Consider the following 19564-nt stretch of genomic DNA (forward strand, 5'->3'; position numbering starts at 1 on the left):
TTGATTTTCTCTCTCACATAATCTACCACATCTCTAAAGAGATCTAAATGCTTGTGGACTATGCCGATGACATCTATTTGATGATCAAAAATGTCATACAACTCTGCTTCTCTACTTGAATGATGAGTAGAAGTGATAAAGTCATGGTATATCTCGCGAGGTGTGGCCTGAAAGTTTGTGGAAGATGGCAAGAGCAGGCTGTGTAGGAGGTGAGGACAATAAAGGCTATGTCATACCTAATGGCCCTTTATATAGTTGAATTCAAACTCTTTAAATACCTTAAAGGTCTGACTACAATCTAGGTAATAAAATATTGGACAATGTACTATATTGGCCTAAATAATTTGCCATCATATTCCACCCCTGCCTCCCCCGCCACCCAAAATAATGGATTTTTTTTTTGGAATTTAGGGGGCCCTATGTTAGTACAAATGATGTCACACTTAACAAAAACTATTACATTTAGTCAAAAACTATTACAACACAGTTTCAAAACTTTTACTATTCAAGTGCTATTACAACACACTTCAAAACTATATCATATTTTCAAAACTATTACAACACACATCAAAAACTACTAATTTTATTAAGTATACTCATTGCCAATACAAATGACATCATACATCAAAACTATTACATTTATTCAATACCAGTTTGAATGGACAAGTTACAAGGAGGCTTCCACTTCTCAAGCATTGATGTTCCTTTGAGTCGCCTTCTCACTATCTTCCCATTTAGTGTAAAGAAAAAATCACTATCATCAAAGGTGACAGTGATGTATTCTCGAACGTGCTTCAAGCTCCAACAATCTGTGACCTCAAGATATTGGATATCCCCATTGGGCATATGTAGCTCTACCTCTGTGGTGTCCACCACATCACAATCCATAGGTATCCATGTGCCATGATTATTTTTCAAATGTCTAAGCGTATCTCATGTAGCAAATACTCCGCACTACTTGATATCTTATTACTATACTTTCTTTAGTAAGTATACATCGAAAATGGTCTCCCTTTTGCAAACCCTCCCTAACATCCCACATTGGGTATAGAAGATTATCAATAAATTCATTTTCTAGGCCTTTGCCTACCCACATGGTCTTTGTCTTGTGAATGAAGATTGATTTGAAAAAATAAATATATGTAATGGAGGGCATGAACCAACTAACACCCACAGATTTTGAACTAAAAGTAAACTTCATTGATGATTGAATATCTAATCTCATCTTCATTCTAAATGCATCTATAGAGAATGGATCATGAAGAGGCCATTTTGGACTATCAAAGTTAGGGAGAGGAATAGGATGTAGGCTTCCATATGCACCTTCTCTTTGAGGAACTTGATAACATGAATTATAGAAAAAAATACAAGACTTTGTCAAGGAGGCAACACTCCGTCCTGAGAACATTAATTCCCCAATATTTGAATGGAAAGCTTGAAATATTCCTATGAGACTATCTAGAGGCTAGGTTTCAACTTTGGTAGAGGGAAAGATATCTACATAGAAAGCAAAGAAAGATATTAATGGGCCAATCAATCTGTCTCTCTCACTCTCTACCTATCTCTCTCTATCTCACACACACACACTTCTCTCTCTCTCTCTCTCTCTCTCTCTCTCTCTCTCTCTCTCTCTCTCTCACACACACACACACACACACAAATCTCTCCCCTCTACTATCTCCCCTTAACACCCCTCAACCCCCCCATCTCTCTCTCTCTCCCTCCCCCCCTCCCCCTCTACTATCACCACAAGACTCCCTCTCTCAAAACGCATTCTCACATACAATCATTATAATACACAATTGAACTGAAAAGGAAAAAAAGTTAATGTAAAAGAGAGATACAATTTGAAGGAAAGCAAGTTTGACTGGCAGGATCCAAGTTCATGTCTGGAGCCATGTACACGTGCTGAACCTTCTCACCTTAAGTCCTTTTTTTGTATTACAAAACCCAACAATGCGACCCTTCCAATGCTTCTCTTTCTTTGCTCTATCCTTTCTAGAAACCTTGAATGGACCTATTGTAGATGGTTGCATTGTGACCCAGGACATTAACCTAAACTCTTGACCGATCCAAATATCACTGTTGTCCTTCAAAATGTGACCCACACAAGATTGAATCGATAGATTTGGCCTAGGGGAAGGGGAGTGCTTCATCATTGTAGAAAGAATGGGAGCAAGCAAATATAAAGAGGTTGAGAGGAGGAAGAGGTTGAGAGGAGGAGGCTAAGAGGAGGTTGAGAGGAGGAAGAGGTTGGGAGGAGGCTGAGAGGAGGTTGAGAGGAGGAAGACATTGGGAGAAGGCTAAGAGGATGTAGAGATGAGGAAGAGGCTCAGAAAAAGGTGAGGAGTCAATGGGAATAGTTTGGGGAGACTCCTGGGAGGAGTTTGGGGTGCTAGGGACACTTTTGGAAATTTTTTACTTTTTGGAGGGGAAAAAAAGTCGTGGATTTGGAGGCCTACCAAGAGAGCCTAGGAGGGTATGGGAACCATTCAAAAGTGAAGGGGGGGAGTAAATGCCTCAATAGGTGGTGGGGGAAAGAGAGAGGCAAGTGGAAGCCTAGTGGGGACCAAGGAGGACTCTCCACCAATGAGAGGCCAATATGGAATCCTCCATTCTTTTAATGCCCAAGCCTTCCCATTGGTTGGTTTGCTAATCACAAATCTTAAGGGACTAATCCAAGAGGCCCTTTTTAAGTCCAAAATTCCCCTAATGCAAGGGTCACATTCAAATTTATGGTAGAGCACTCCCAGCCATTCGATCAATGGGTAGATCCAAGAGAGGGGGTGAGGGGAAAGTGTGCTTCAATCTAGTCCATGGATCAAGGGGTGGATCCAAGGGAGGAGATGAGAGTAAAATGCACTCCAATCTCGGCCATAGATCAAGGTGTGGATCCAAGGGAGGGGATGAGTGCAAAATGCTCTCCAAAGTGGGCCATAGATCCAAGTTAGATCCAATGGAGGAGGTGAGAGCAAATGGCGCTTCAATCCGGGCCATCCAAATAGGCGCTTCAATCCGAGCCCTTGATCTTGGATCTTCATCTCCACCATTCAAAATGTGCCTTCACCCTAGCCCTCCAAATAGGCGCCTCCATCTTGACCATTGATCTTGGACCTAGATCAAGGGTGCACATGAAAAGGTGCCTTTTCCCTCTTAATGAGGCCTCTACAAAATCAAACCTTGCCCTCCCCTTGTTAGATCTTGCCACTTGGAGCCCACCATAGCCATCCTAGGCCCTTCATCCATCCACCACCCATCTCCATCCAAAGACAAAGGTTGATCAATTTCAAACCATGTCAGTTGAGTAAATGCTAAGGGGCCCTTAGATCATGGGTTACCATAGTGGTTCACTTGTAATTAACTTAATCCATTTCTTAATCAATTCCTTATGAGGCCCTTTTGAGACCCCAATTCTCCCCTAATGATCTTCTTACAAGAGCTCCTAACTTCAAGGATTATGTGGATGGCTACCTATGTGATGGGCAAGAAATTCTAGTCGGTCATGCAAATCCATTGCAATTTTGATTTTTCATGCAAGGTGGTAGACCTATGATGCACTACAAGGTGCATCCTAAATCATAGAACTGGATGCCCATTGGAGGAATTGAGCTATGGAAGAAAGATAGTGAGGTTCAACCATTGTTGCCTACAAGTTGTTTGGATATACTACCAAAGGCTACATTTGTGAGAGACCACTTGCAAGTAATATCAAGGATAAAGGATTACATTAAGTTTTGGGAGGGATGTCCAAGTGGAAAGAATGCATCAAATCAGTCCTACATTAGGCCAGTGATAGACTAGTAGAAAAACATGATCGGTGAGCTCGAGCAGGAAAACATCTTAGGGATAGAGTATGCTGATAATTTTGGCCAAGAACATGATCTCCTGATGAGAGGAGGATGATATAGATGCTTTCATTAATGAGTTCCAAGGCTATGAGGAATGTAATGATCACTATTGTGGGCCTCTAAAAGGTAATCCAAGGGAAGTGTTGAGACCAATGGTGGATGTTAAGCAAGGTGACTTCAACATGGTGAGGCCATTGGGCCCTATATACCCCATATGGCTTGGGGTTGCCATATCAAATGTTGAGATGGATGTTGCATCTCCTTACTTCAAGATATTTTTAATTCAATACTAGGCACCATCAGCCTATGTTGATTGCTAGAACAAGTATTGGGTAGAGAATAGGTTAGATCCACAGGTATGGGAGTGTATTGATGTGGTGGTCTAGTCGTGGACATTAAAAGCCATAAATAGACCCAAGAAGATTAAGATTCCACAGACTGTATGTATCAAAGCACAAGAGAGCTTGCTTGGTATCAGAGCATAGAAAATGGTGATGATTTTCTCCTTCTTGATCGCCCAAACTTCCAATCTAATATGCTCTCTCATGTGATGTTTCTCAATTGTTGTGACCTTATCAATGCATATTATTATTAATATGACAATTTTCAGAACCTATCTTTCACCACCACCAACTACTTTGTTTCTAGTGGTTCACTTTGCACGATGTTTGTTAATACCACCAACTGGTGTTTATTAACACCTCAAGTAAAATATCCATGTTGTCCCCAAATAGTGTTTATTAGTAGCACCAAATACATGATTTTCAAACTCTTCCACAAATGCTGTGTTCCAATTGCTATACCGAATGAAAGGTTTCACAGTTTTTCATAATCATTGGAATTTCCAAATATTAACAAAAGTTCAATATTGGCAAAATTCCCACCATCAATGAATTTTCCCAAATTTCATGAGATCCACCCAATTTCCAAATTCCCCAAATGTAACTTTTGTCCCACTTTATCTAATATGGTGTTAGGTGAGAATTTAGTGTATCTTCTCTACTAGTTATCTCTACTAGTAATGGGATGGTGGGATATAAAGACTCTGTGATCATTCACATCGTAACATAGATTGCATTACCTAGTAAGAAGGATTCCATAGTAGGGGATTGTCTGACCAAAGTGTCTAATCTATTATAAGAAGGGATTCTTTTTCCCTTGGTGTTATACTGCATGCAATGTGGGCCACAGGCTTTTCGCCCAACTAAGTTATCGAATTTCTGTAGGTGCTTGTAAGAGATCTATCTTGTATTGGAGAAAGGTCAAAGAAGGCTTCATTAATAATAACCTTCTTACTCTAGGGAAGGAAGGAGGGTGGGATTGATCAAATATTGGCATTACAAGCTATGAGAAAAACTAGATACAATAAAGCTATAAGGGGTGGGGCCACTAAAGCGGGCATCCACACCCAAGCTCTATGTTTAAGATGAAAATATCAATTGACAGATACATGGCACTGTATCTGTGGAACAGTACGAAAATACCTGTAATTTCTTTTTTGGGTAAAATTTCAAAATTGTATTAAGAAAAGATAAATACAAGGAGATAAAAAAGTCCAACTGCCTCTTGCAAAGACGCATATACAAACTAAACCGAATCTTGATCAACTACCCTAAAGTCCTCATTTCCTTTCCCAAAAAATTGTAGAGCTCTCTTGGAGTCTTCCATAATTACAAAACCAAGCAAGTTCCCATGCTAGGGTCTTTGAAAACCACCTCATTCATGTGCTTCCATAGCTACATAATTACTATGCCCATGACCACCTACCACATATCATATAGCAAGTCATTCAAGTGCCCCGGTCACCTAATAGGCCATCTTCCACTTAATCAGAAATTGTAGCCTGCTCAGACTTATGACTACATTGTTCTAGAGTTGACAATCCCAGAGCAAATGTATATGCATCTCCCTACAGGTCTTGTAGAGGGGGTTGGTTGAAGGCACTCTTGGATTCCATTTAGTAATCTCACTGCAAGCTTCCCAACCATTACTCTCCATAATAAAAAAATTATCTTAAAAAGGAAGGAGTAGTCCCCCAAACTCTTCTGAGTCGAAAGGACCACATAACTAAAAAGTCATGTGGCGCATGTAATTTTCACTATTTTCTAGCTATCTCGGGACCTATCATTGAGTTGTCCTCTTTAAAATCTTTTAGGTTAGCTTATGAGAAGAGCTTGCCAGACCTCCAAAAAAATCCTCTAAGTCCCATGTCTTCTTAATAAAGATGATTGGTAGGCCAACCTTCTTTTAACTAGCTAAGAAGTGTCACAATGACCTCTGCCACCTCAGAGGCGTTAAGTCCAAAACACTGCACAATGAGATCGAGAGTACTCCATTTATTGCCACTTGGATCCTAGACTTGGCTAAAAGTCCTTAGACCTTTTCTGAATAGTCTCATAGCTACGCTTGGATGAGTACTTAGCATTGCCACACCACTGAGAAAGGCCCAATCCAATAGACAGAGCGATTTGCCTAATGAGGCATCCCCATGAAGTGATCTCAACCCACCCCAAGAGTATCCTCTTGACTTAGTCTTCCAAACTTATACCAACCTTGCCAACATCTCAGATTGTGGAATTCTAACAGGAAACTCAGATAAAATAGCATCTTGCCATGGAAATTCAGCCCTCTTGGAGCATTCAAAAAATTATATATCTAGCTACTTTGGCCCATGGTTGGCCAGATCCCAACTGAAGGTGCCACTTGGTACAAAGACTCTCATCTTTCTCTTTCATGGAAACTAGTCCCATTCTACCACCCTTCTTGGACACTGAAATAAGCTGCCAGCTCATTGCATGCCATCCATTTTCCCAGATAAAATTTGCTATAGACTTGTCTACCTTTCTCAAGTTTGACTTAGAAAAGGGTAGAATAGAAAGAACACACGCCATCAGAGATTCTGGCATATGCTTTGGTAGTCCCAAAACACATTTTGGATAAAACTTTCCTTAGACTTCAATATCAATGTAACCAAAGAAACACTCAATCATGAATTACTTGCAATTCCAAAACATCACACATTCATGTGAGAGAAGATCTAGAAGAAGAAGAAGATGGAGGAATATCACTACCTCATTACTTGTGGTTGTTGCATCACCTCGTTTCTCTAGTTGAAGTCCCCTAGTTCCCTTGCCCAAAATATCTCGACATGATTCCATAGAGAAGTTATGTTCATAGCCAAAGATATGAATTAACTTCCCTTTTAGACATCCTCCACCTCCGTGCACTAAGGACTTATCGGTTTGTCGGATCAAGCATGGGGAGGTTGTGAGGTATCTGGGATCCCGGGTTGGTGGGCTAGTGGTAACTCAAAGATTAAACTAGTCCCCTTGACAATATTAAAGCTAATCTCAAAGGTTGGAGTGGCATGTGCTTGGGCTAGAATGCCAGATTATGATAACCAAACACTTCCTATAGCAGCTATTACTACGTTTGTCTCTACGGTATATAATTTTAGACAAAGTCATTGGCTAGAAATTGAGTGGTTACTCTGGGATTTCCTTTGGGTAGGGGACGATGATAGGAGTAAAATGCATGATGTATCCTGGGAGGTACTAAAGGTTCCTAAGCTACAAGGAGGGTTTGTTCTCCCTACGTTAGAGTGAAGAATATGACCTTAGTTGGGAAAAGGTTGCCCAAATTATTCATTGATAAGTCCCCATGAACGGAATTCATGAAATGGTTCATTGAACAAGACCATATTGGAGTTGGTTCTTGGAGCTCCCTCTCATGTTATGATAGGCTAATGTCAGAATTTCCCTTGAAGATTAAGGCCTCTAATTTGATGCCAAGATTGTTTGCAACCTAGAAACATTGTGTAGAATTTAACTTACAAGGGTCAAGCTGATTTAAGGGGAGATTCTAAAGGTATCTGGTGGGGGAAAGCTATATCGACAAGGGATGTGCCTTTTACAAGGTTTATTTGTGTAGTGCTACAAGTATATGCAAGAAGGGTTTAAACTATTGTAAGAAGGAATTATTCAAGTTCCCTTGGTATTGCCTATTGCATGCAATGTGGGCCACACATTTTTCGGCCAACTAAGTTGGCCATTTTTTGTAAGTTCCTATATAATTTTTCTTTTGGGGCTAAAATTCCAAAATTATATTAATAAAAGATAAATACACGGAAAGAAATTATCTTAAAGGAGGGACTAGCCTCCCAAACTCTTTTGAGTTGAAAGGAGCACACAGCCAAACTGTCACATGGCACGTGAAATTTACACTATTTTCTAACTGTCTCTAGACCTATCACTGAATTGTCCTCTTTAAAGTCTTTTAGGTTAGCTTTTGAGAAAAGTTGCCAGAACTCCAAACAAATCCTCTAAATCCTAGGTCTTCTTTATTAAGATGACTGGTAGGATGGCCTTCTTTCAACCTACTGAGAAGTGTCGCCATGACCTCTACCTTAGAGGCATTAAGTCCAAATCTTTGCACAATAAGAGCAAGAGTACTCCATTTAATACCACCTGGATCTAAGACTTGGCTGAAAGTCCTGAGAACTTTTCTGAATAGTCTTGCAATAGCCATGCACGGATGAGTACTTAACATTGACAGACCACTGGTAAAGGCCCAATCTGATAGTAGCTAGACCGATTTGCCTAACATACAGGAGGCATCCCCATGAAGTGATCTCAACCCACCCTAAGAGCATACTTTTAACTTAGTCTTCCAAACTTGTACTAGCCTTGCCAACATCTCACATTGTGAAATTCTAACAAGAAACTTGGATAAATTAACATCTTGCCATGGAAATTTGAACCCTCTTGGAGCATTCGAACAAATTATATATTTAGCTATTTTGGGCCATGGTTGGCCACATCCTAGTTGAAGTAGCCACTTGGTACAGAAACTCTCATTTGTCTCTTTTATGAAAACCACTCCCATTCCACCTCCGTTTGTAGGCACTGAAATAAGCTCCTAGCGCATTGCATGCCACCTATTTGCCAAGATAAAATGTACTATAGACTTGTCTACCTTTCTCAAGTTTGATTTAGAAAAGGGCATAATAGAAAGACATTAGGAAAAAAGGGAACTCGTTTTGGGGCCTTGAGAGAAATTCACGATTTCTTCATTTTTATTTCCTCTAAAACAATAAAATATGACACAACCCCACTGATGTTGCAGAATTTGGTATTTCTGATGTCACCGGCATGTCCATCCAACTTATCAAATCACTTTCATTTGTACAGGTGGCATTCTAGGCCTTTTTTGCCTTTTTTGGGCCTCCGAGGGCCCGTTTTTGGTGTTTCAAAAGCTTTTCTAACGATTTTGGCCCGGTCAGACGCGTTGATGATGTCAAAAATACCAAATTTTGCACCGTACATTAGATATAATAAAGTAGCTTAAATGTCCTCATTGAATGCAAACTCGATCGCATTTCTTTTGTTTTTCTTTTTCTAATTTTTTCAACATTACATTGGCCCTTCTTTGATTGGTGGAGGGCTATTTTCTTTCTCGGCTAAAAGGCCCCAAAATGAGCTCTCCTTTTTCCTAATGACATACACCATAAGAGATTCTAGCATATGCTTTGGCAATCGTGAATCTGCTTGCTAATGATATTTTTTTCCCATACCATTTTTTGAGTTTGCCTTTGATCCTTTGATAAGCCCAATCAAATTTATCTTAAAGGGACAACCCAACCCCAAGAGGGCATCCCAAATACCTTATCACTTGTCCTTTTGGTATTCAAGAAAATTGAAAATTGTGAGCCCAATCAAGAAGCTCATCACATCCGAGCCATAGAGCAATGGTCTTGTCATTGTTAATATTGGAGTCTGATGGAACAACAAGTTCATTGAAAACCTCCAGAAATCTATGTATATTTGACTCTAAACCATCAAGAAAATGCATATTGTCTTTCTTAGAAAATTGGGAACAAAATGGCATTCCATCAAGCAACCTCAACCCTCTGATACTGCCTCTACTTATGTGATGATCAATTTGCACTAGTAAAAGTTTAGTAACTATTGTGAATAGCAATAAACACTGTGGGAAAAACAATCACCTTGAGAAGGATTGTTATAGAATCAACCCTTGCTCATATTGTGGAAAGAATAATCACTCTGAAAAGTTTTGCAATGAGAAAAAGAGGACTATGTCAAATATGGTTGAAGAGAGAACTCCATCAACAAAAGAAGCATCCAACTTTGTGGTAGAAGACAAGGACTTTGCCTTTTGATCAACTTGTCTTTGAATTTTTTGTTTATCATCACTTGGTCAAATTTTGAGGTTCTCTGCCTGGAGCAGTACTCCAAAAAGAATGTCATATGTTTTGTCTTTTGTAAATCACCTCTGGTCACCATATCATGTAGGCCATGTGATATGTGTTTGGTCTATCCCATTTTTGTGAACCTTGACCCTTGGGCACCTTTGCTAGCATGAGATCCTAGACATAGATTTATCCTTGACCACCATGAGATGGCCATGTGTGACCACCATGAGATGGCCATGTGTGACCACCATGAGATGGCATGAGAAACTATGAGACTAGATGTATCCTTGACATTGCAAGAGGCAAACCCTTGAGGGAGGGTATGTTGGGATAAGTGTGATCAAGGGCTTGCTCTATGGTACATGTGTGCATCTAGGGGAGTCACATGTGTGTGTGTGTGTGTGTGTGTGTTGTAGAAGCACATCAAGTGCTATGATGTGTCTAGTGTGTGACCTAAGTGATGATGTAAGCCAAAGGCCCCCACATGGGAGGTTCCTTTGATTTAGGCCAGTCCCATTGATGTAGGGGCTGATTGCCACTGATATAGCGGAGGTGCCTACACTATCCTCTCTTTCTATAAAATGGAGGTCATTTCTTCATTCTAATAATAATGGATTTTGCCTCATTTGTACTCTCACTCTTTGTGCCATGATGCATCTCTTCTACCCCACACTCCTCTACAAGCTTCAATTTGTTATAACCCTTCGGAATCAGCTTGATTACCCGAGTGTTTAGGACACTAGGCAGTTTGCCCTTTAAACAACACCAATTAACCAGGTACACCATTTGTGATTTGCAAGTGCTCCAGTAATGTTGAAAGAATTCAGCATGCATTCCATCAGGGCCAAGAGTTTTTTCCTTGGCTATCTATATGATAGTGAACCTCAGCTCCTCTTTTGAAAAGGGCCTCTGCAGCACCAAAGCTTCATGCACATGCACTTTTCTAGGCATATCAGTCCAAAACGTTGTCATTCAAGCCCTAAAGGATGCTTTTCACCAACAACTCTTGCCAAATGTTTAAAAAATACCTTAGCAATTTCTTCCTCACATGTAACCAGTTGTCCATTGTCATCCTCAATCATAGTGAGTGATGCACTCCCTCTGTCTTTTGTCTGTAACAGCCTTGAAGAAAAAGGGAGTAATCACCTTCATCAAGCCATTTCATTCTAGCCTAGACACATGCAACTACCAACCGACTATATTTGTATGCCCTTAAAAATAATTCTGCCGAGTTCAGTAGCGCAGAAGCATACGAGTCTCTTGAATTCTCCTGCAATGCCAGAATCAGAGATGTCCTTGCCACACTAGCACTTGCTTCTACCAGCCCTATTTCTTTTGTCTCTATCTTTGCCAAAGTCTTTCGCAACCGGCACAGCTGCACTAATACAATTGTTCTAGCATTGCACTAGGTGTCTAGAAGAGGCAGTTCTTCATCCTCAGAATAGGGCCTTTGCAGCATCAAAGCTTCGTGCACGTGCACTTTTCTAGGAATATCAATCAGAAACGTTTTCATTATCGCTCTAAAGTCTGTAGGCATAACAGGCTTTTCACCAGCAACTCTTGCCAAGTGTTTAACAAATACCTTAGAAATTTTTTCCTCGCCTGTAACCAGTTGTCCACCGTCATCCTCAATCATAGTGATGCATTCCCTCTGTCTTTTTTCTCTAACAGCCTTGAAGACAAAGGGAGTAATTCTAGCCTGGACACGTGCAACTGCCAATCGGCTATGTTCTTCTGCCCTTAAAAATAATCCTACCGAGTTCAGTAACACAGAAGCATACGAGTCTCTTGAATTCTCCTGCAACGCCAGAATCAGAATTGTCCTTGCCACACTAGCAATTGCTTCTGTAGCCCTATTTCTTTTGGCTCTAAATTTGCCAAAGTCTTTAGCAACCGACACAGCTGCACTAATATAATTGTTCCAACATTGCACCTGGTGTCTAGAAGAGGCAGTTGTCTTGCTCCATTCCGAGGAGACTTGATCATCAAACACATCCCATCGCATCAAAGAAGGCCTGCATGTCTTTCCCGGCACAACAAGCAATCAGTAGCTCATGGAGAGCAGTGCGCCTGGATAGAGTCTACGTTACTCAAAGGGGATGGTGGATTCAATCATGTTTACAGGGGAAACTGATAGTAGAGTCTTATGATTATGATCACTTCCCCATTCTAGTTTTCTTGATAAAGGTGAAGATTGCAAACAAAGGCTCTACTCCTTTTAAATGGAAGTGCCTATATAATTCCATTCTATTCTCAATTTTTTGTGGATGAAAATACGAATTTTCATGCTGGCTCAAAGTCAAACTTACATAGATTCCTGGAAGTCTTCAATGAGTTTGTTGTCCTTTCAGATTCTAAGATTAATAATGAAAAGACCTCTGGTCTATGGCTGGGATGGGATAAACCTCCTATTCGAGCTCACAATTTTCAGTTTTCCTGGATACCGAAAGGACAAGTAAAGAGATATTTGGGTTGCCCTCTCGGGGTTGGGGTGTCCCTCAAAGAGAAATTTGAGTGGGCTTATCAAAAGATCAAAGGCAAACTCGAGAAATGGTCTAGGAAGGCAGTATCACTAGCAGGCAGATTCACGATTGCCAAGCATATGCTAGAATCTCTGATGGTTTATGTTCTCTCTATTTTGCCATTCGTCGCTAAGTCAAATCTGATAAAGGTAGACAAGTCTATAGCAGATTTCATTTGGTAAAATACATGGCATGCCATGTATTGGGAGCTTACTTCGACGCCCACCAAGAAGGGAGGTGGAATGGGACTGGTTTCCATGAAAGAGAAAAATGGAGTCTTTGTACCAAGTGGTTACTTCATCTGGGTTGTGGCCAACCATGGGCCAGAATAGCTAGACATCTAATCTGTCTGAATGCTCTAAGAGGGATCAATTTTCCATGGCAAGATGTTATATTATATGAGTTTCCTGTCAGAATTCCACAATCTGAGTTGCTGGCAAGGCTGGTACAATTTTGGAAGGCTGTATCAAAAGGATGCTATTGGAGTGGATTGAGAGCACTTCACGAGGATGACTCATTAGGCAGATCGCTTTGGCTATCTGATTAGGCATTTTCCAGTGTTTGGGCAAATGCTTAGTACTCATCCGTGCATGGGTGCGAGATTAATCAAGAAAGGTCTCAGGACTTTCAACCAAGTCGGGGATCCAAGTGGTGATAAATGGAGCACTATTGATCTCATAGTGCAGAGGTTTGGGCTTAATGCCTTTGAGGCAGAGGTCATGGCGACACTTCTGAGCAGATTGAAAGAAAACTGACCTACTAGTCATCTTTTCCAAGAAGACCAGTGGTTTAGAGGATTTGTTTGGAGGTCTGGTAAGTTGTTTTCAAGATAGCCTGAAAGATTTTAATGAGGACAATTCAACAACAATAGGATCAGAGACTATATTAAGTGGAAAATGGCCTTACTAGGGGACCAAGGGCACTTTGAATGACTCGCTTTATGACATATGGCAGGTAATCAGGGCATAGTAATCATGCAGCTATGGAGGCACAGGAATGATGTGGTCTTCAAAGGCCTCACAATTAGATGTTGATTGGTTCCAATAGGGCCCCCCAGCGAGAAAGGACCCCCAATTAATTAATTAGTCGAGGGGGGCAGCGATTGTCGATTAAGGTAAGCGTTAATTGATCGCAAGAGGCTTCGTGGCTTCTTCAAGAAGCCTCGGACTCCAGAAGCTTCCTGGGCTAAGTATAAAATGGGGAGGGGGGGGCGGTGCAAACAGGGGGGCTGTGAGGCTTGGCCAACACAAGGAGGAAGTGGAAGAGGAGGGAAGGAGGGAGGAAGGAAGAGGAGGGAAGGAGGGAGCGGGAGGCAGAAGCGGATGGAGCGGGGAGGGAGCAACGATTAGATTAGATAGGTTAATTAGTTAGTAGCTTAGTTAATTTGCAATTAGGCATGTCACAACTAATTAATTAATAGGTTTTAGTTTTAGGAGTGATTAGCTCAATGGTTGGTGATTAGCATAATTATGGAAGAGACCAAGAGAGCTCTTTAGTTTTTTGGGAAAAGAAATGAGCCGTGGGCCAAATGTGGGTTTAGTTTCTTTCATTGTACATATCTTTTGTTAATACAATTTCGGAATCTTACCCGGGAAAAAAAAAAGTGCCTATATAATGTAAGCCCCCCTATACGAGGGATTAAATCAAACTGTTCTGAGCGATAGCAGCACGATGCCCGGTTCGAATTTGTGGCTTCCAACAGCAGCAAAATTCGTTTTCAGCGGGGGCTTGCGTGGCAAGAGCGGGGCCCCCCATGAGTCCAGGTGGAGACTTTCGGATAAGCCTGAGTCACGAGTTACATCGGACGCGTGGCATTGGCCGTGTGGTCTGCAAGAGGAACAGGTGTACAACTCCCACGATCGTACGGCTGCGGTGCCTTGCATCCGTGGCAGCATCCAATAGCTAGACGACCAGTTGAGAGGGGACCCGTGGCACTTAGTCGTGTTGACAGGACAGACGGTACGGCTGCCGTGTCTTGCTTACGTGGCAGCATCGACCAGCTAGATGACTAGACCATTTTAATTCGCAAGTTTAATAAAATATTATTTGAAGCCTTTGGTTTGGCGGCAGCGGATTCGCAAGCGGGAAAAAACGGGAGCCTCTGGTTTTCGCCGCCTTTGAAAACCATTTCTGTATTTTAGTGCGCTCTTTTGACAATGAGATTAACGAATTACATTAACGAAATTTCAGATCCACGTTTGATTTTATTTTTTATTTTTAATGACGCAACACAACAGCTGAGGCTCAAATTCCAGCGTTTTATAATTATTAAAATGCCAAATACTTGGATAAACGTTTTGAAAAATGAAAGATGCGAGGCATTCATCATCAAGTAAAATACTGCGACGTGGGCTCGACATCTAGAAAGTCTTGAATCATATAATTGTTGTTTGCGGCAACTCTGAACCCTTTTTCTGTTTTTCCGTAAAAGAAGAACTCTAGAGAACTGAATCTTCTCTCTTTTACGTGACGCGCAAGCATGCATAGGATGTGGGCTGCTATAATCCCAATCCAATGTCCTCAATGTTGTGATTAGATTTGTCGGAGGGGCAGCCGCCCAATCTAGAGGAAGGAAACGGGGTAAAGAGTCAAGACATCCGTAGATCACGTAGACCCAAGATGATAGGGAGGCTGGGACCAAAGCAGAAATGAATTTGTAATTAATTACGTAACACCCACAGAAACCCGTAGATCTGATGAAACCGAAATTCGAATGCCCACACAAACCCATAGATCTGATACCACCACTTGTTACGACAGAAACCAGCGTCGTCCTGGTAGAATAGATTAAAACTCGGAGAGACACTTTGAAACATGGTTCACACTCCGTAGAGATGAAATAGAAACACGGTAGATCCTTCAAGAACTTGAGGCTTTATCCAAAGTCGGCAGGCACAGGACAAAATTGCCTCCGTGGTTTTGACTCAGATTCAGTTCCTAAAGCTATGGCAAACTCTATATAAGCCTTTGCATCTGCATTCAGCTCTCATCATCCTTCTTGGCGTTTGACAATCATCTCTGCTTCTTCTCTACCATCTCTCCCTTCTTCACTTTTCTTGCCTTTCCCAATTCCATTTCTCCTGCTTTCTTTCCATGGCTGCCATCTCCCCTGTTGCTTCCCTTTCTCCTACTTCCCCCGACTCCCTCTCCATTGCTCGCTTCTCATCATCAGGTTCCTTCTCTCGCCCTGCTTCATTTCCCCTCCGATTCCATCCCCTCCCCTCTCAACATCGCCACACAATCATGGAGCGGCGAGGCAGAGGAAACCCATCTGTCTGCGTCTCCGCCTTCTACACCCACACATCCCCGGCCAGTCCTCACGCCCGGACAGTAGATCACCCCACTCCCTCTCGAACCCATGCCCCTGCTACCCTCTACGACGTCCTTGAGATCCCCCGAACGGCTTCCGAGACTGAAATCAAGTCCGCTTACAGACGCCTCGCCAGACAATACCACCCAGACGTCGTGCCCCTGCAAGACAAGGAGGAGAGCACCAAAATGTTCTTGCAAATTCACGCAGCTTACGTCGCCCTTTCTGATCCGCAGAGCCGGGCTAGATACGACTTGCAGCTTTCCATCCAGTCGTTTCAGGCGGCAGGTTACAAGGACAGATTTTCAAGAACAGGGGAGGCGAAGGCACCACAGCCAAGTCCAATCCGGACATCCACGAATTACTGCACCCCACGAAGTCCCTTCTGTACAGGAAGAGGGAGAAGCTGGGAAACGGATCAATGCTGGTGATGGAACGGAGTCAAGGTCTTCCATCAGCAGAAATATGTGGTTTTGCTTCAAATTGAATCCTCTGATGAGGTGTCTTCCAGATAGGATGTAACCAGGTGAAGTCCTCTCGCGGATCAGGTGTCTCCGAATGTCTCGTTCCAGGACCAACATTTTACCGGGCAAAGGACACAGAAAGCACAAAGCAGAAGCTGCAACGAAGCACCTGGAGCGAGTCGAACGAAGGTCCATTGTGATTCTAAATCTGCAGAGCACTGCCTCACCCTCTTAAGTCACGCCTCGTCCCTGAACACCTTCGCAAACTCTCAGCCAACACCTCTTTCTGGTCGCTTCCATTTCCATACAGTTCATGTTCTGCAGCAGTCGAATCAACACCTTTATGTATACCGTAGCGACTGCTAAAACGTACTAAAGCAAGAACCTCGAAAGAAAGAATGCCCCAATGGGGACCTGGGAATCCACAACGGAGCTGTTCATCACATTAGCGCCAGCTTGTCAAGCTTAATAGGGCCTGATTCATTTTGGCAAGAACTGCGAAAACCTCCAATTTGAATGTATGACATTTGTCATAATCTTTTGTCTGTGTTGCTTTCTTAAGATGATCAATTGCATTTTGTCGGATGAAGGCTAAGGCATCTTGAAAATAGGTTGTGCATTGAAATGCATCTCGATTTCTGATTCTTGTAATACATGTATTGGATATAGACTGATTCGAATGGATTCTTAAAGAGAAGTGTTTTAAGCTGCTAACACAAATCAAGGTCAATGTACATCAACAGCATCATGATAATTGTTCGATTCATTCTTTCTATGAGCCTGTTTGAGTGCGAAACCATTGTTTGATGTTAAGTCTATTAGCTACAGTCTTCATACCTTTTGATTTAAAGTTACTCGCTTGGTTTGACAGAAGAAAACTTAGGACAACCATGTTGAAGAATGACACTCTTGTTCAACAAGTTGGCAACCTCTGAACCTGAAATCAAAGGCAATGCTCAAGTGATCGCCGAATGAGTGACATAAATCAATAAGCACAATAAATAATGTATGAAATCCTAGACTCAGATGTGAGAAAAGTACGTGCTGCATCAGGAGAAATGAGGTTCAAAGAGTTCAAATGCTATAGTCGGTTCAAGGTCTCCTACTGGTTTTTTGGGAGGTGATTAATGGGCCTAGCGGAGTGGGCATGAGTGAAGGTATTAATGGAGTGTTTGACGTAATTTAGGCAAAAGAACATGACTCTGATCTTGGTAAGGACTTTGACGAAACCTGAATGACAATGATAAGCTCTAAGGTAAAGTGGCTGAGCAAAGAATAAAATATAGAGTTGAGATATCGAGCTCCACTTGTGGTATGCCAAGGTGACCGTTGTGCATTTATGTCACCGACTTGTTAGCTGCAGATGCGGTTGGTACACCGCCCATGAATAATAGCTGGATGACAGCTATCTTTATGTACTCTAGTTAGTGGCTCAGTTAGTATGCCACCTTAGTTAAATGAGTTTGGTTTGAGACCCACATATAGGGTTCACCTATTCTTTTGTACTTAGAGTTCTTTTGGCTTTCACAACTAAGAAGAGGACAACTATTTTCAGCCTCCACCTTTGTGTATATTCCCCATTGTGTATGTGAGAAAGCTACAAGTGAGACTCCTTCCTTCTCTCCCACTCTCTTCACATGGTATTAGAGCTCGGTTCGTGGTAAGGAGCTCAAGAAAGCAAACCAAGTTCGCGGTGTCCTAGTAAGCAGATCAGTGTTGCTTTCTTTTTTTGAGTTTGGGAGCAAATTTTTGGAGGTAGCACAGTCGGAAAGTGCAAGAGTGCACTGTCTCAGATTGGGACGCCCTTCGCGGTGTGGCCATTTCAAGGCCCGTTTTGGTGGCAGAAGTTTTTCGTAAGCACTCAGGAAAGTGTCATGTTTTTGTTGTGCAACCACTGTTCTGCAGGTCGGTGAAAAGTTATCGCAGAAATTACATCGTATGCCTATGCGCAGAGATATTGGGAGTGACAGGATCATTCTTATTGCCTGTTGATGCATAATCGTCACTAGGAAGTGACTGTGTGGTCAAATACCACTCTCATCAGTTTTGTAGATTTGCCCTTGTGAGGCAGAAGAAGTGTTTTTTTGCAGTGACAGAATATTTTGCAGTGTTCTGTAATGGTATCTGATGCTCTTTCACAGACTGTCACTGAAAAGCTTGACAAGAATAACTTCCAAGCATGGAAGTTTAGAATGACGAATTTCCTTAAGGGAAAAGACTATTGGGAGTTCATTACTAGAGCTGAACAAGAACCAGTTATTCCTAATGTTCCCAATCAACAGGAGTTGCAGGCATTTAAAGGCTGGCATGAGAGCCAGAAAAGTTATGTACTGGTTGTCTATCAGTATTTCACATTCTATGATTGTGCATATTCAGGATGTAAGCATGCCAAAGGAGGCGTGGGATACTTTGACAAAAATGTATAGCACAAATACGCAAGCCAGGAAAATGCAGCTCAAGCAGGAGTTGCATAATGTGCAGAGAGAATATATGAGCATCAATGACTACCACATGAAGGTGAAGAAGATTGCAGATGCACTTGCGTCTATTGGGTCGCAAGTGGAAGATGATGATTTAGTTTCTGTGAATTTGAATGGTCTAGGAAAGGATTATGCACAATTCCGGACATCCATTGCCGTCCATGAGAATTTTCCTGATTTTGAGGTGTTGATTACTCTTCTAATTTCTGAAGAGCAGAGAAATGGCGGTGCATCTTCTTCAGGCGATGCATCTTCTTCAAGAGGAACTTCAAAAGAAGCTGTCTTCTACTCAAATGCTAAAAGAGGCAGAGGCAGATTTGGAGGGAGGACGTGGTAACTTTAGAGGCAGGGGAGGCCAAAGAGGTCGTGGTGGATGGCAGAGAGGCCAAAATGCAAATAGCAATGTTGAATGCTACTACTATGGTAAAATGGGTCATATGGTTAAAGATTGCTATAAAAAGCAGAATGACATCACAACTGGAAAATTGCAGCAAGGCAATTATGCATCCTCTAGTAGACATGGTAACTTAAGTTAATGCAGGCCCAAAATATTGTTGCAGGATTGCCTAAGTTCAAGGTTGCAGAAATGCATAAGGTATGTGAAGCCTCTCAATTTGAAAAACAGGCAAGGAAACCATTTCCTAAACATGTTCAAGAGAGTAAGAGGCCATTGGAATTAATCCACTCTGATGTGTGGACTACTAAAGCTGCATCTATTGGAGGCTATCA

The 19564-nt window shown here is 41.8% G+C and overlaps 1 protein-coding gene across 1 annotated transcript; it reads left to right on the plus strand.

Annotated features, from left to right (window-relative positions):
- The first annotated feature begins 15570 nt into the window (after window positions 1–15570).
- LOC147901287 (chaperone protein dnaJ 11, chloroplastic-like) lies at window positions 15571–16866 on the plus strand. Its single transcript, XM_087375770.1, has one exon. It carries the CDS (start codon window positions 15675–15677, stop codon window positions 16320–16322), a length of 648 nt encoding a protein of 215 aa, XP_087231896.1. The 5' UTR covers window positions 15571–15674; the 3' UTR covers window positions 16323–16866.
- Window positions 16867–19564: the final 2698 nt, after the last annotated feature.

The sequence above is a fragment of the Dipteris shenzhenensis genome, chromosome 6, assembly GCF_047967505.1.
Source record: "Dipteris shenzhenensis isolate YYH24624 ecotype China chromosome 6, Dip_SZ_1.0, whole genome shotgun sequence".
Lineage (NCBI taxonomy): Eukaryota > Viridiplantae > Streptophyta > Polypodiopsida > Gleicheniales > Dipteridaceae > Dipteris > Dipteris shenzhenensis.

Excerpts from the sequence above, each read along its gene's own strand:
- LOC147901287 (XM_087375770.1), top strand. The coding sequence starts at position 15,675 with ATGGCTGCCATCTCCCCTGTTGCTTCCCTTTCTCCTACTTCCCCCGAC.